Below are 12,452 nucleotides of genomic sequence, written 5' to 3'. Positions count from 1 at the left end.
TGTACGTTTGCCCACTGACGAAGAAATGATCAGTCTATAATTTTAATGGTAGGTTTATTTGAACAGTGAGAGACAGAATAACAACAACAAAACATCCAGAAAAACGCATGTCAAAAGTGTTATAAATTGATTTGCATTTTAATGAGGGAAATAAGTATTTGACCCCTCTGCAAAACATGACTTGGTAACTTGGTGGCAAAACCCTTGCTGACTATCACAGAGGTCAATACTTTTTTCCCTCACTGTATAGTATTCAGACCCCTTGACTTTTTACACATTTTGTAACGCTACAGCTCCGAGACAGGATTGTGTCGAGGCACAGATCTGGGGAAGGGTACCAAGACATTCCTGCGGTATTGAAGGTTCCCAAGAACACAGCAGCCTCCATCATTCTTAAATAGAAGAAGTTTGGAACCACCAAGACTCTTCCTAGAGCTGGGCGAACGGCCAAACTGAGCAATCGGGGGAGAAGGGCCTTGGTCAGGGAGGTGAACAAGAGCCCGATGGTCACTCTGACAGAGCTCCAGAGTTCCTCTGTGGAGATGGGATATCCTTCCAGAAGGACAACCATCTCTGCAGCACTCCACCAATCAGGCCTTTATGGTAGAGTGGCCAGACAGAAGCCACTCCTTAGTAAAAAGGCACATGACAGCCAGCTTGGAGTTTGTCAAAAGGCACCTAAAGACTCTCAGACTATGAGAAACAGGATGCTCTGGTCTGATGAAACCAAGATTGAACTCTTTGGCCTGAATGCCAAGTGTCACGTCTGGAGGAAACCTGGCACCATCCCTACAGTGAAGCATGGTGATGGCAGCATCTTGCTGTGGGGATGTTTTTCAGCGACAGGGATGGGGAGAATAGTCAGGATCGAGGCAAAGATGAACGGAGCAAAGTACAGAGAGATCCTTGAACGAAACCTGCTCCAGGGCGCTCAGGACCAGAGACTGGGGCGAAGGTTCACCTTCCAACAGGACAACCACAGTTAGCACACAGCCAAGACAATGCAGGAGTTGCTTCCGGACAAGCCTCTGAATGTCCTTGAGTGGCCCAGCCAGAGCCCGGACTTGAACCCGATCGAACATCTCTGAAGAGACCCAGTCTGAAAATAGCTGTGCAGCGACGCTCCCCATCCGTCTGGGAGAAACTCCCCAAATACAGGTGTACCAAGCTTATAGCGTCATACCCAAGAAGACTCAAGGCTGTAACTGCTGTCAAAGGTGCTTCAACAAAGTACTGAGTAAAGGGTCTGAATAATTATGTAAATGTGATATTTCCATTTTTTTTTTTATATATATATATATGTTTTTTTTATTTGTCCTTATGTGGTATGGTTTGTAGATTGATGACGGAAAAAACAGTGTAATCCATTTCAGAGTAAGGCTGTAACATAATAAAATGTGGGGAAAGTCAAGGGTTCTAAATACCAATTCAACTGATTTTTTTCTCTATATTTTTAATTAAGGAGCAGAGGAGTATGAAAATCATATTAATTCACTCCGAAATGAAATATGTGCACGATGGATAGTTGGACAACAAAGTCGATGGGCTGGTCTGCCCATTGCTGCTCGGCTCTATGAGGCAGGGGTGTATCCGTTACATACGGCATAGAGATTACACTGGAGACATGTGAGGTATTTCAGTGTCCTTCTGAGAATGTCCAGGCAATAAGAAGAAAGGAAGCCCGCTGATTTACAAGCTCCCGATGACTCCCTGGGATTGAGCCTCAGTGGGTCGTAGTTCCGCTGCATTCTCTGCATAACCCTTTGATAAAGAGCAGATCTGGATTCAAACAGTACTTGAAATCGTTTCAAAATAACGTACATGTATTAGAGTAGAATAGTCCCAAAACACCAAACCATCTGAACAAGCCTGAGTGCAAAACGCAAAAAAACGATCAAAACTCTATGTTGACTATTGTGCAACGCACAAGATCGTGGTCACTTTTCCACCCAACTTAATCAGTGTTCCATCGAGAAATACATTTCCCCCAATGCGATACCTGATCATATAAAGCCATTTCCTTTCGCAATGCAACACTCAAATGACTTTTGATATGATTCTCTCCTCTATTGTTGGAATGAATTGCACTGTTCCTTCATCCTAAATTGATGATCACCGCTTGGTAAACCTACAGATTTGACTTGGTCAACGGGTTTTTGTCTACTACAGAATCCGAGAACTACGTAATGAAATGATGATGATGATGGTGCCTATTGTGATTTACACTTCACAGGAAGTAACAACAAAAGAATCGGACATTGACAAGATCAGAGATGTGTCGGCAGCAGATCAAATCAAATCAAAGTGTGTTGCTCACGCACACAGATTAGCGGAGGTTTTACAGCGGGTGCAGCGAAATCCTTATCGCTCCTACCGTGCAGTAATACAATATCCATACAATACCATTACGCAAATAATCCAAAAACAGTCCAAAAACAGGAAGAACGTGAAGTTGATGGGGTCTTTTATGGTTTACACTGCTTTACAAAAAAATTGCATTGGCCAATACAGCTCTGTAATGCTGTAAAAAAAGCCATTTACGTGGCAGACCCTTTAATCCAAAGTGACAACAGTCCACACATTTTGGTATGTGACCGCAGTGGGAAACAAACCCACAACTCTGGTGTTGCTAGTGCCATGCTCTTACCTACTGAGCCACGTACGGGCCCACCACAATACATAGATGCAATGCGATACTATAAAATAAAAATAAACAATTACAATACAGGTGAAATGTGTATGATTGCCATCCCCATGCCTCTTTCAGGCCATTGGATGACTCATGCAAAGGTTTCATTCCTGATCTCGTTCAGGGTTGGATTCGCCATGCCAGAAGGTTTTTCCCCCCAGGTGCATTAACAATGAGGATATTTCCAGGGATTTTCGATGAGAACCTATGGCCAAAGCACACGACAGGCTTGATGCTAACTAGTGCCTGCGAAACACCACGCTTCTTTCATTTGATTACATTGTGAAAGACGTCTTCAAGGGTCACACCTTTGATCACATGTGGAAATGTGATGTTCAGTCAATCTGAATGGGTAGTGTGTTGCTGTCAGGCCCTGACCTTAGAGATCCTTATTATTCTCTATGTTTGGTTAGGTCAGGGTGTGACTCGGGTGGGAAATTCTATGTTTTCTGTTTCTTTGTTTTTGGCCGAGTGTGGTTCCCAATCCGAGGCAGCTGTCTATCGTTGTCTCTGATTGGGGATCATACTGAGGCAGCCCTTTATCCCCACCATTGGATTGTGGGATCTTGTTTTCTGTTTAGTGTCTTAGCCTGACAGAACTGTGTGCTTTCGTTTTCACTTGTGTTGTTTTGTTTGAGTGTTTTTTTTAAATAAAAGAATCATGAACACTTTCCACGCTGCACTTTGGTCCACTCTTCCTACCACCAATGAGAGACGTTATAATTGCCTAATGTGAAAACAGTGTAATGAACTGTAATTGACAGTACATTCAAAGGGCAATTTTATCTATTGGATCAACTGGTAGTTAAAATGACTCAAATGAAAAGAAATCATAATGCTGTGTTTTGGTGATTAAACCAATGTTCTCATTATATTTCACAGTAAACTTCTAATTTGGATCAACGGTTGTGTGGTAAAACAAGTCTACAAAACAAAATGAATGCACGATGAAAGGTTTTGAATGTCAGACTGGCTGCGTTACTAGTGTTACCAGTTTGGATTTCTGTACTAAGAGTTTAGAAAACTCACCACATACCAGTTTCAGAAGTGTTTGAACCCAGGTCTGATATATAGTGTAAAGGGAGGTATGCAGAAATGGCCTGGCACCATGATCAGGTCAACCTGTTCTCTACATACATCTATACCCTCTGTGTGTGTGTGTGTGTGTGTGTGTGTGTGTGTGTGTGTGTGTGTGTGTGTGTGTGTGTGTGTGTGTGTGTGTGTGTGTGTGTGTGTGTGTGTGTGTGTGTGTGTGTGTGTGTGTGTGTGTGTGTGTGTGTGTGTGTGTGTAAGTTTGTGCCTGACTGTGTGGACTATCTGGTAAACGTTACAGCAGTAGAGTGTGTTCTGGGTCTGGTGGATTCTTTGGATTTCATGAGTCTATAAAGGTCTTTGTTCTTATTACGTATCCACCGCTTTTACTCAACCTCACTATTCTAATAGACTGCTGCTCTTCCTGCTGAACTTCATTATGAGAAACCTTTCAAAAGGGTACAAGGGAGAGAGAGAGAGAGAGGGGGAGGGAGGGAGGGAGAGCAAAAGAGAGAGAGGGAGAGGGAGGGAGAGAGAGAGGGAGAGAGAGAGAAGAGGGAGGGAGAGAGAGGGGGAGGGAGAGAGGGAGAGGGGGAGAGAGGGGGGAGAGGGAGAGAGGGAGAGAGTGAGAGAGGGGGAGAGAGAGGGAGAGAGGGGGGAGAGAGAGAGAGAGAAGGGGGGAGAAAAGGAGAGAGAGGGGGAGGGAGAGAGGGAGGGAGGGAGGGAGGGAGGGAGGGAGGGAGGGAGGGAGAGAGAGAGGGAGGGAGAGAGGGAGAGGTTGAGAGAGGGAGGGAGGGAGGGGGAGGGAGGGAGGGAGGGAGGGAGGGAGGGAGGGAGGGAGGGAGGGAGGGAGGGAGGGAGGGAGGGAGGGAGGGAGGGAGGGAGGGAGGGAGGGAGGGAGGGAGGGAGGGAGGGAGGGAGGGAGGGGGTTGCGAGAGAAAGAGAGAGCAAAAGAGAGAGAGAGAGAAAGAGAGAGGTTGAGAGAGGAAGGGAGAGAGAGGTTGAGAGAGAGGTTGAGAGGTTGAGAGAGGAAGGGAGAGAGGTTGAGAGAGAGAGAGGTTGAGAGAGGGAGAGAAAGAAAGAACGAAAGAAGAGGAAGAGAGGGAAGAAGAGAGAGAGCGATAAAGAGAAAGAAAGAGAGAGAGATTCCCGGCTAAATCAGCTTGCTTTTCGAGGTAGAGGAATTGACGAGAGTCCCCCAATCCATCCGTAGGCTGCATGCACCTAACCAACATAGACAGCCAGATGGGCGCATACCTCGCTCAAGGACCTTAAACACACCCGCAGCCACACACACGCAGGCACACACACCGGGACACACACAAACACATCATATTTTCCTAGAAGAGTGTACAACAGTCCCTGTCCTTCCCTGCCTCTTTCCAATGTGTATTACATGTACACACACCATAGCAATGTCCTCCTCCCTGTGTTTCCTGTCATAGTGTAACTGTGTGACTTCCCCTGTCCATATCTCTCTGCGTGTGGTACTTTGACAGTCTGCCAGAGGAGAGACACCAATCTGTTGCTTCAGCTGGAGACAGGAGAGAGGAGAGGAGAAAGGCTCTGCTCTGCTCCGCACCCTTAACCCATTAGTACACTACACCTACTCCTTGCAGAACGGAGGCAGGGGGAAGGCGGAGGAGGAGGAGGTGGGTGGACATCTGAGCAAATGTGGCAGAGAGAAGAGGGTGAAGGCTGAACAGGCAGTGGTGTGACAGGGAAGGGCAGGCAGAGAGATGAGGGTGAAGGCTGAACAGGCAGTGGTGTGACAGGGAAGGGCAGGCAGAGAGATGAGGGTGAAGGCTGAACAGGCAGTGGTGTGACAGGGAAGGGCAGGCAGAGAGAAGAGGGTGAAGGCTGAACAGGCAGTGGTGTGACAGGGAAGGGCAGGCAGAGAGAAGAGGGTGAAGGCTGAACAGGCAGTGGTGTGACAGGGAAGGGCAGGCAGAGAGATGAGGGTGAAGGCTGAACAGGCAGTGGTGTGACAGGGAAGGGCAGGCAGAGAGAAGAGGGTGAAGGCTGAACAGGCAGTGGTGTGACAGGGAAGGGCAGGCAGAGAGAAGAGGGTGAAGGCTGAACAGGCAGTGGTGTGACAGGGAAGGGCAGGCAGAGAGAAGAGGGTGAAGGCTGAACAGGCAGTGGTGTGACAGGGAAGGGCAGGCAGAGAGATGAGGGTGAAGGCTGAACAGGCAGTGGTGTGACAGGGAAGGGCAGGCAGAGAGAAGAGGGTGAAGGCTGAACAGGCAGTGGTGTGACAGGGAAGGGCAGGCAGAGAGAAGAGGGTGAAGGCTGAACAGGCAGTGGTGTGACAGGGAAGGGCAGGCAGAGAGAAGAGGGTGAAGGCTGAACAGGCAGTGGTGTGACAGGGAAGGGCAGGCAGAGAGAAGAGGGTGAAGGCTGAACAGGCAGTGGTGTGACAGGGAAGGGCAGGCAGAGAGATGAGGGTGAAGGCTGAACAGGCAGTGGTGTGACAGGGAAGGGCAGGCAGAGAGAAGAGGGTGAAGGCTGAACAGGCAGTGGTGTGACAGGGAAGGGCAGGCAGAGAGAAGAGGGTGAAGGCTGAACAGGCAGTGGTGTGACAGGGAAGGGCAGGCAGAGAGAAGAGGGTGAAGGCTGAACAGGCAGTGGTGTGACAGGGAAGGGCAGGCAGAGAGAAGAGGGTGAAGGCTGAACAGGCAGTGGTGTGACAGGGAAGGGCAGGCAGAGAGATGCGACCGTGTTGATTTGCTACAGCTCACTATAAATCGACACACACATCAACCTACTCCTGTATCAGCGCGCTTGTATATAAATTACACACACACACACGCGCACACACACGCACACACACACACGCACGCACACGCACACACACACACACACACGCACGCACGCACGCACACACACACACACACAGAAGTAAACACACACAGAAGTAAACACACACACACAGTTTATCGCACCCAAGCACACAGAGTACACAAACAGACACGACAGCTGGCGTGAATGAGAGTGTATACGCGGTGTACACTAACCTCTGACCCGGGCATAGCAGCAGCCACACTTGGCCAGGACTTTACGGAACAAATGTTGGCAGGCACAGCCTCGGTGGTGGTGGCCCCCTTTCATGGTGTACACCTCACGCTGGATGACCCGTTACCAGGGGTGGGCATGGCCCAGTGAGCACACACGCAAGTACACACTAGATCCTTGCGGTGCAGAGTAAACCCCACACAGCAGTGTCGGGAGAGCGTCCACAGAGGAAACACAAAGTCCAGTTCAAGAGCTCCAGTCAGATCGGGTCCACAGCCAAAACGAGCGAGATATGGCTTAGAGAAAAACACAGCCATTAGGGATGGACTGCATGGCTGTCATGAGAATTATCCCTCTCTTTCTGTTTTCCTTTCTCCCTCGTTCTTCCCAGTTGCTGAGCTCTCGCCGGGTCAAATGACAGAGTAACAGACTGCCTCAGAGAGAGAGAGAGAGAGAGAGAGAGAGAGAGAAAGAGAGACGGGGAAAGAGAGAGAGAGGGGAGGGGGTGAGAGGGAGGAGTCTGCTACAGCTCTAGTTGCTGCCTGGCTATTCCAGGGTAGTGTTCCCACTCCCCTTCTTCTCTTCCTTCACTTTTCTCCTCTCTTCCTGTCAAGTCCGTCTTTTCTCTTAGCGACCCTCCTCTCCTCTCTCTCTCTCTCTCTCTCTCTCTCTCGCTTCTCTTCTTTCTTTCCTCCCTCTGTTCCTCTCCTCCGCTCTTTCTCTCTCCTTCCCTCTCCTCTCCTCTGCTCTTTCTCTCTCCTTCTCTCTCTTCTCTCCTGCTCCCTCACTCGTTCCCTCACCTCCTCCACTTGTCTGTCTGCCCGCCTGCCTGTCGGCCTGCCTGTCTGTCTGTTTGCCTGTCTGTGTTATTTGTTATGCTCTTTCTACATGGCTGGCTGCTGGATGTGACTTTGGCAGACTAACGTAACACACTTAAGGACTCCTACTGGAAACCCAACACCTCCCACAGGCCAGCTGAAATGCCATGCTCTGTAACTCTCTCTCTCTCTCTCTCTCTCTCTCTCTCTCGCTCTCCCTCTCGCTCTCCCTCTCTCGTCAATTCAGAGTAAAATAGAAACAAAAACATGGGCGTCATAAGTGTAATAATACAGAATTATTATTATTATTACAGCAAAACATTAAGATCACTTTCTCTTTCCATGACACAGACTGACCAGGTGAATCCAGCTGAAAGCTATCATCCCTTACTGATGTCACTTGTTAAATGGAGGGAGTGCAACTCAATATTAGGAAGATGTTCCTATTGGTAGGTATACTCAGTGTATGCGGAGTGCTATGTTAAAGGGTTTGTATTTGGAGTACGTCTATGTTAGTAGGAAGACTATCCCCTGACTCTCAGAACAGTATTTCAGAACAGCATTGGGTAATGGTGGTTTTATGAGACACACACACACACACACACACACACACACACACACACACACACACACACACACACACACACACACACACACACACACACACACACACACACACACACACACACACACACACACACAGGGTATAGATGTATGTAGAGAACAGGTTGACCTGATCATGGTGCCAGGCCATTTCTGCATACCTCCCTTTACACTATATATCAGACCTGGGTTCAAACACTTCTGAAACTGGTATGTGGTGAGTTTAAACTTGTAGTACAGAAATCCAAACTGGTAACACTAGTAACGCAGCCAGTCTGACGTTCAAATCCTTTCATTGTGCATTCATTCATTCACACACACACACACACACACACACACACACACACACACACACACACACACACACGCTTGTTGTCTGGATATTGACTGGATCCTGTTGTTAGTTTATGATAGAGGGGCCAACAGGGAGACAGAGCTCTCTCTCTTCCACGGAGCTCCAGGCTCCAATTTCACAATGTTGGCATTGTTCTCTTTGTGAGTGCATGCGTGCATGCCTGCGTGCATGCGTGAGTGTGTGTGTGTGTGTGTGTGTGTGTGTGTGACATGAGCAGAATGACTGTACAATAGAGTGCCGAAGACAAGCTTGAAGACAGGCGCGAGCCTGATTGTCTTACTGTGAGGGGTGGACCCCAGAGGTAGCCGTCGCTAACGGCCCATGGAAATGTCTCGCTCTCTACCACAGGCCACCCACTCAACTAGGTCTGAGACTCAGGCTGAACTCACGCCACCCATTACACTGGAACAGACCCATTCCTTTAGCTGGAGAAGAGATTCTTTTGGACCGTTGGCGCTGACCAACTTTCATTTTGTTCTGCGTTGATTCGAGTCCACCTCAGTGGTCCTTACCAAACCTTACATGGATGGGGGTGAGAGGATAAACTGCATTTGTTTAACCAGCCTCTGACTTGTGAAATATTTGTTCCTTGTCGATGAAATCATCGGGTGCGATTCTATTAAAACAGGCTGCCGACTGTCGGGAAACAACCCGTTAGGAAACGGTAGTTGTTAAACCTAAGCTTGAATAAATGAGTATTTTGACGAGAGGTTACCGTATGTCTTGGTATTACCTCAGACTGCACGTGTCCATATGTCCTTGTGTGAAACCTTAGCGGCCATCAATATGGCAGCACATGACTTGGTACTTGGTGACAGGGAATACTGTACGGCTCCAAAGGTGGCTGACTCACTGTCACGCTTGTTGCGCCAACAAAATATACCAGGCCATCTCTACTTCGGGCTCTCCATGACTCAGCAGATTTAGTATGAGCTCATCCCACTGTCATCCTACTCCCAGTGCGTTTTGGACACCAATCTCAGCAGCGTCACAGAACCAGCTCAGGTTCCCCTCCCAGGGGGCGGGGGGGGGGGGGGGGGACCAGGGGAACCAGAGAACCGTGGTTACCGACTGGCACATAACAACCCTCTTCACAGAATACACCCGGACCAGTCATCAAATAACAGGAGTTCCCAGGTCCCTCCTCTCCTCTCTGGCTTTTCCTCTTTGATCTCCTCTGTTTTGGCATGGTTCCAACATCCTATCCCTAGCCGCTTCAACATGCGTTAGTCTGATGCCACACACACACCACAGCCTCTCTCTCTCTCTGTCTCTCTCTCCCTCTCTCTCTCTCTCTCTCTCTCTCTCTTTCTCTCTCTCTCTCTCTCTCTCTCTCTTTCTCTCTCTCTTTCTCTCTCTCTCTCTCTCTCTCTTTCTCTCTCACTCTCTCTCTCTCTCAGTACGGGTTTGTGCTGTGGGGGAGGTCTTCTTGGGCTATACTCAGCCTTGTCTCAGGATGGTAAGTTGGTGGTTGAAAGTATCCCTCTAGTGGTGTGGGGGCTGTGCTTTGGCAAAGTGGGAGGGGTTCGTCGGACAGGGCCACAGTGTCTCCCGACTCCTCCTGTCTCAGCCTCCAGTATTTATGCCGCAATAGTTTATGTGTCGGGGCGCTAGGGTCAGTCTGTTATATCTGATGTATTTCTTATCCGGTGTCCTGTGTGAATTTAAGTATGCTCCCTCTACTTCTCTCACTCTCTTTTCCTCTCTCTTTCCCTCTCTCTTCTCTCGGGGGGACCTGAGCTCTAGGACAGTGCCTCGGGACTACCTGGCCTGATGACTCCATGCTGTCCCCAGTCCACCTGGATGTGCTGCTGCTCCAGTTTCAACTGTTCTGCCTGCGGCTATGGAACACTCACCTGTTCACCGGACGTGCTACCTTGTCCCGGACCTGCTGTTTTCGACTCTCTCTCTAAACCTCACCTGCTGTCTCCAGCTCTGAATGATCGGCTATGAAAAGCCAAATGACATTTACTCCTGAGGTGCTGTCCTGTTGCACCCTCTACAACCACTGTGATTATTATTATTTGACCCTGCTGGTCATCTATGAACGTTTGAACATCTTGGCCATCTACTGTTATAATCTACACCTGGCACAGCCAGAAGAGGACTGGCCACCCCTCCTAGCCTGGCTCCTCTCTAGGTTTCTTCCTTGGTTCTGACCATTCTAGAGAATGTTTCCTGATTCACTCACTCACTCACTCTCTCACTCACTCTCTCACTCACCTACTCTCTCACTCACCTACTCTCTCACTCACCTACTCTCTCTCTCTCTCTCTCTCTCTCTCTCTCTTTCTCCTTCTCTCCCTCTCTCCCTCTCTCTGTCTCTCTCTCTCTCTCTCTCTCACACACTCACACTCTCTCTCACACACACTTTCTCTCACTCACACCCTCTCTCACACACTTTGCAATGTGTCTGTGTGAACATCAGAGCATCAGCAGACAACATCCAAGCAGATCACATGTAATAGAAAAGAGCCATCCAGCTACAGCCCCAGTAAAGTCCACATACCATCTGCCAGCTACAACTACAGTACATATCTCTCAGAACATACCATTTCCCAGCTACAACTACAGTACATATCTCTCAGTACATATCATCTCCCAGCTACAACTACAGTACATATCTCTCAGTACATACCATCTTCCAGCTACAACTACAGTACATATTTCTCAGTACATACCATCTCCCAGCTACAACTACAGTACATATCTCTCAGTACATATCAGCTCTCAGCCAGGTTACACAAAGCCCTGGCCAACCACTGTGAGATCACAGACCGCCGCTCTCCCTCTCTTTCTCCTCGTCTTTGTCTTTCTGTGTTTGTGCACGCTTTAAAAAAAGTCTCTCCGCCTTTGTCTCTGTAACGAGATTCATCTGAAAAGCAAATGTGTTGAAAAGAGTATTGCCCAACTATTGTACTTATACCAGTGGACCAGAAGGGGGAGTTTAGACCAGGGCAATGAGGCAGCCTCCATGTCGCCTCATCAGATCCCAGTTCAGTTTAGCCTCCTATCGTTCTCTCCACAGTCACTAAACACACTTCTGGACCTGGTGAACTTTGACATTGGCCTGAGAGCTGTGTGTGAAGAGTCATGAATGTCAGTGGAAGCATGGAAGACTAGCTCTCCAACACTGGGCCGCGTGTTTCCAGGAAAAAGGGGGAAGGACGAAGGGGATGGTGAGGGAGGGAAGGGAGGGGGATGGAAGAAGGGAATGGTGAGGGAGGGAAAAGAGGGGGAGGTGAGGTGAACACCCAGACATCTTCTCTCTCCTTTCCTCCTTCCTCTATATCACCCTCCCCTCCCCCAACACACACACACTAAACATGATTAATCCTCACACACATCGTCAAGCATAAACACAGATGCCTAGAAGAAGCTGGCTCAGCACCCCGTGCATGGTCATGGAAAATGGGGAAATCTATAAATGCACATGCTGGAATATACAGCCACATACTGTAGATATTGTGCATACGGAAGTACACACCTACAGCCCTCAGATGGAATGTCTGGTTGTCTGTCTTTTCCGTAGAAGCTGAGTCTGAGAGGGAGAAGGCATCTTTACCGCCCGTGGACGTAGATTACAGTTAGGAGGATGTGACTCAGCGATACAGGTTTCCTGCCTCCAGAGAAATGTCAAGCGGTGCTTTGTATGTGTCTGTAATGTGGCATGTCTTTAAACATGTATCACGTGTACAGCTGTAGGATCTTAATTTGAGCCAGTTTACTAGAGCAGGAAAATAATCCTACAGCAACAGGAAATTATAATTCATGGACATTTTTTTCTTTATGGGTTGATTCATTTTTCGGTAGGGCAAATCAAGTCTGATATTTTAAAGTAAAAATTACAAACTTTAGAATCCTTTTTAAACTTTGAATATTGTACAGTTTGGCATTCCCAGGTGGGCAGGAAAATTCTCAGCAACAAAAGAGTGATCAA

At 48.3% G+C, this 12,452-nt stretch overlaps 1 protein-coding gene across 4 annotated transcripts in view; it reads right to left on the bottom strand.

Annotated features, from left to right (window-relative positions):
- The window catches only part of LOC135528488 (rho guanine nucleotide exchange factor 25-like), a 133,507-nt gene that overhangs the window by 90,724 nt on the left and 30,331 nt on the right, over nucleotides 1–12,452 (bottom strand). The window contains exon 1 of one of the 4 annotated variants that reach the window (XM_064957604.1): nucleotides 6,739–7,651. The exons of the other annotated variants lie outside the window; for them this stretch is intronic. Within the exon in view, the coding sequence (XP_064813676.1) occupies nucleotides 6,739–6,832 (94 nt within the window). The 5' untranslated portion in view covers nucleotides 6,833–7,651. Of the gene's footprint in view, nucleotides 1–6,738; nucleotides 7,652–12,452 lie in introns of those variants that run through there. 4 annotated transcript variants of the gene reach the window in all.

The sequence above is a fragment of the Oncorhynchus masou genome, chromosome 33 (assembly GCF_036934945.1).
Source record: "Oncorhynchus masou masou isolate Uvic2021 chromosome 33, UVic_Omas_1.1, whole genome shotgun sequence".
In the NCBI taxonomy this organism is placed as follows: Eukaryota; Metazoa; Chordata; class Actinopteri; order Salmoniformes; family Salmonidae; genus Oncorhynchus; species Oncorhynchus masou.
The sequence above is the reverse complement of the archived record's forward strand: the minus strand, read 5'-3'. Positions and strand labels throughout refer to the sequence as shown.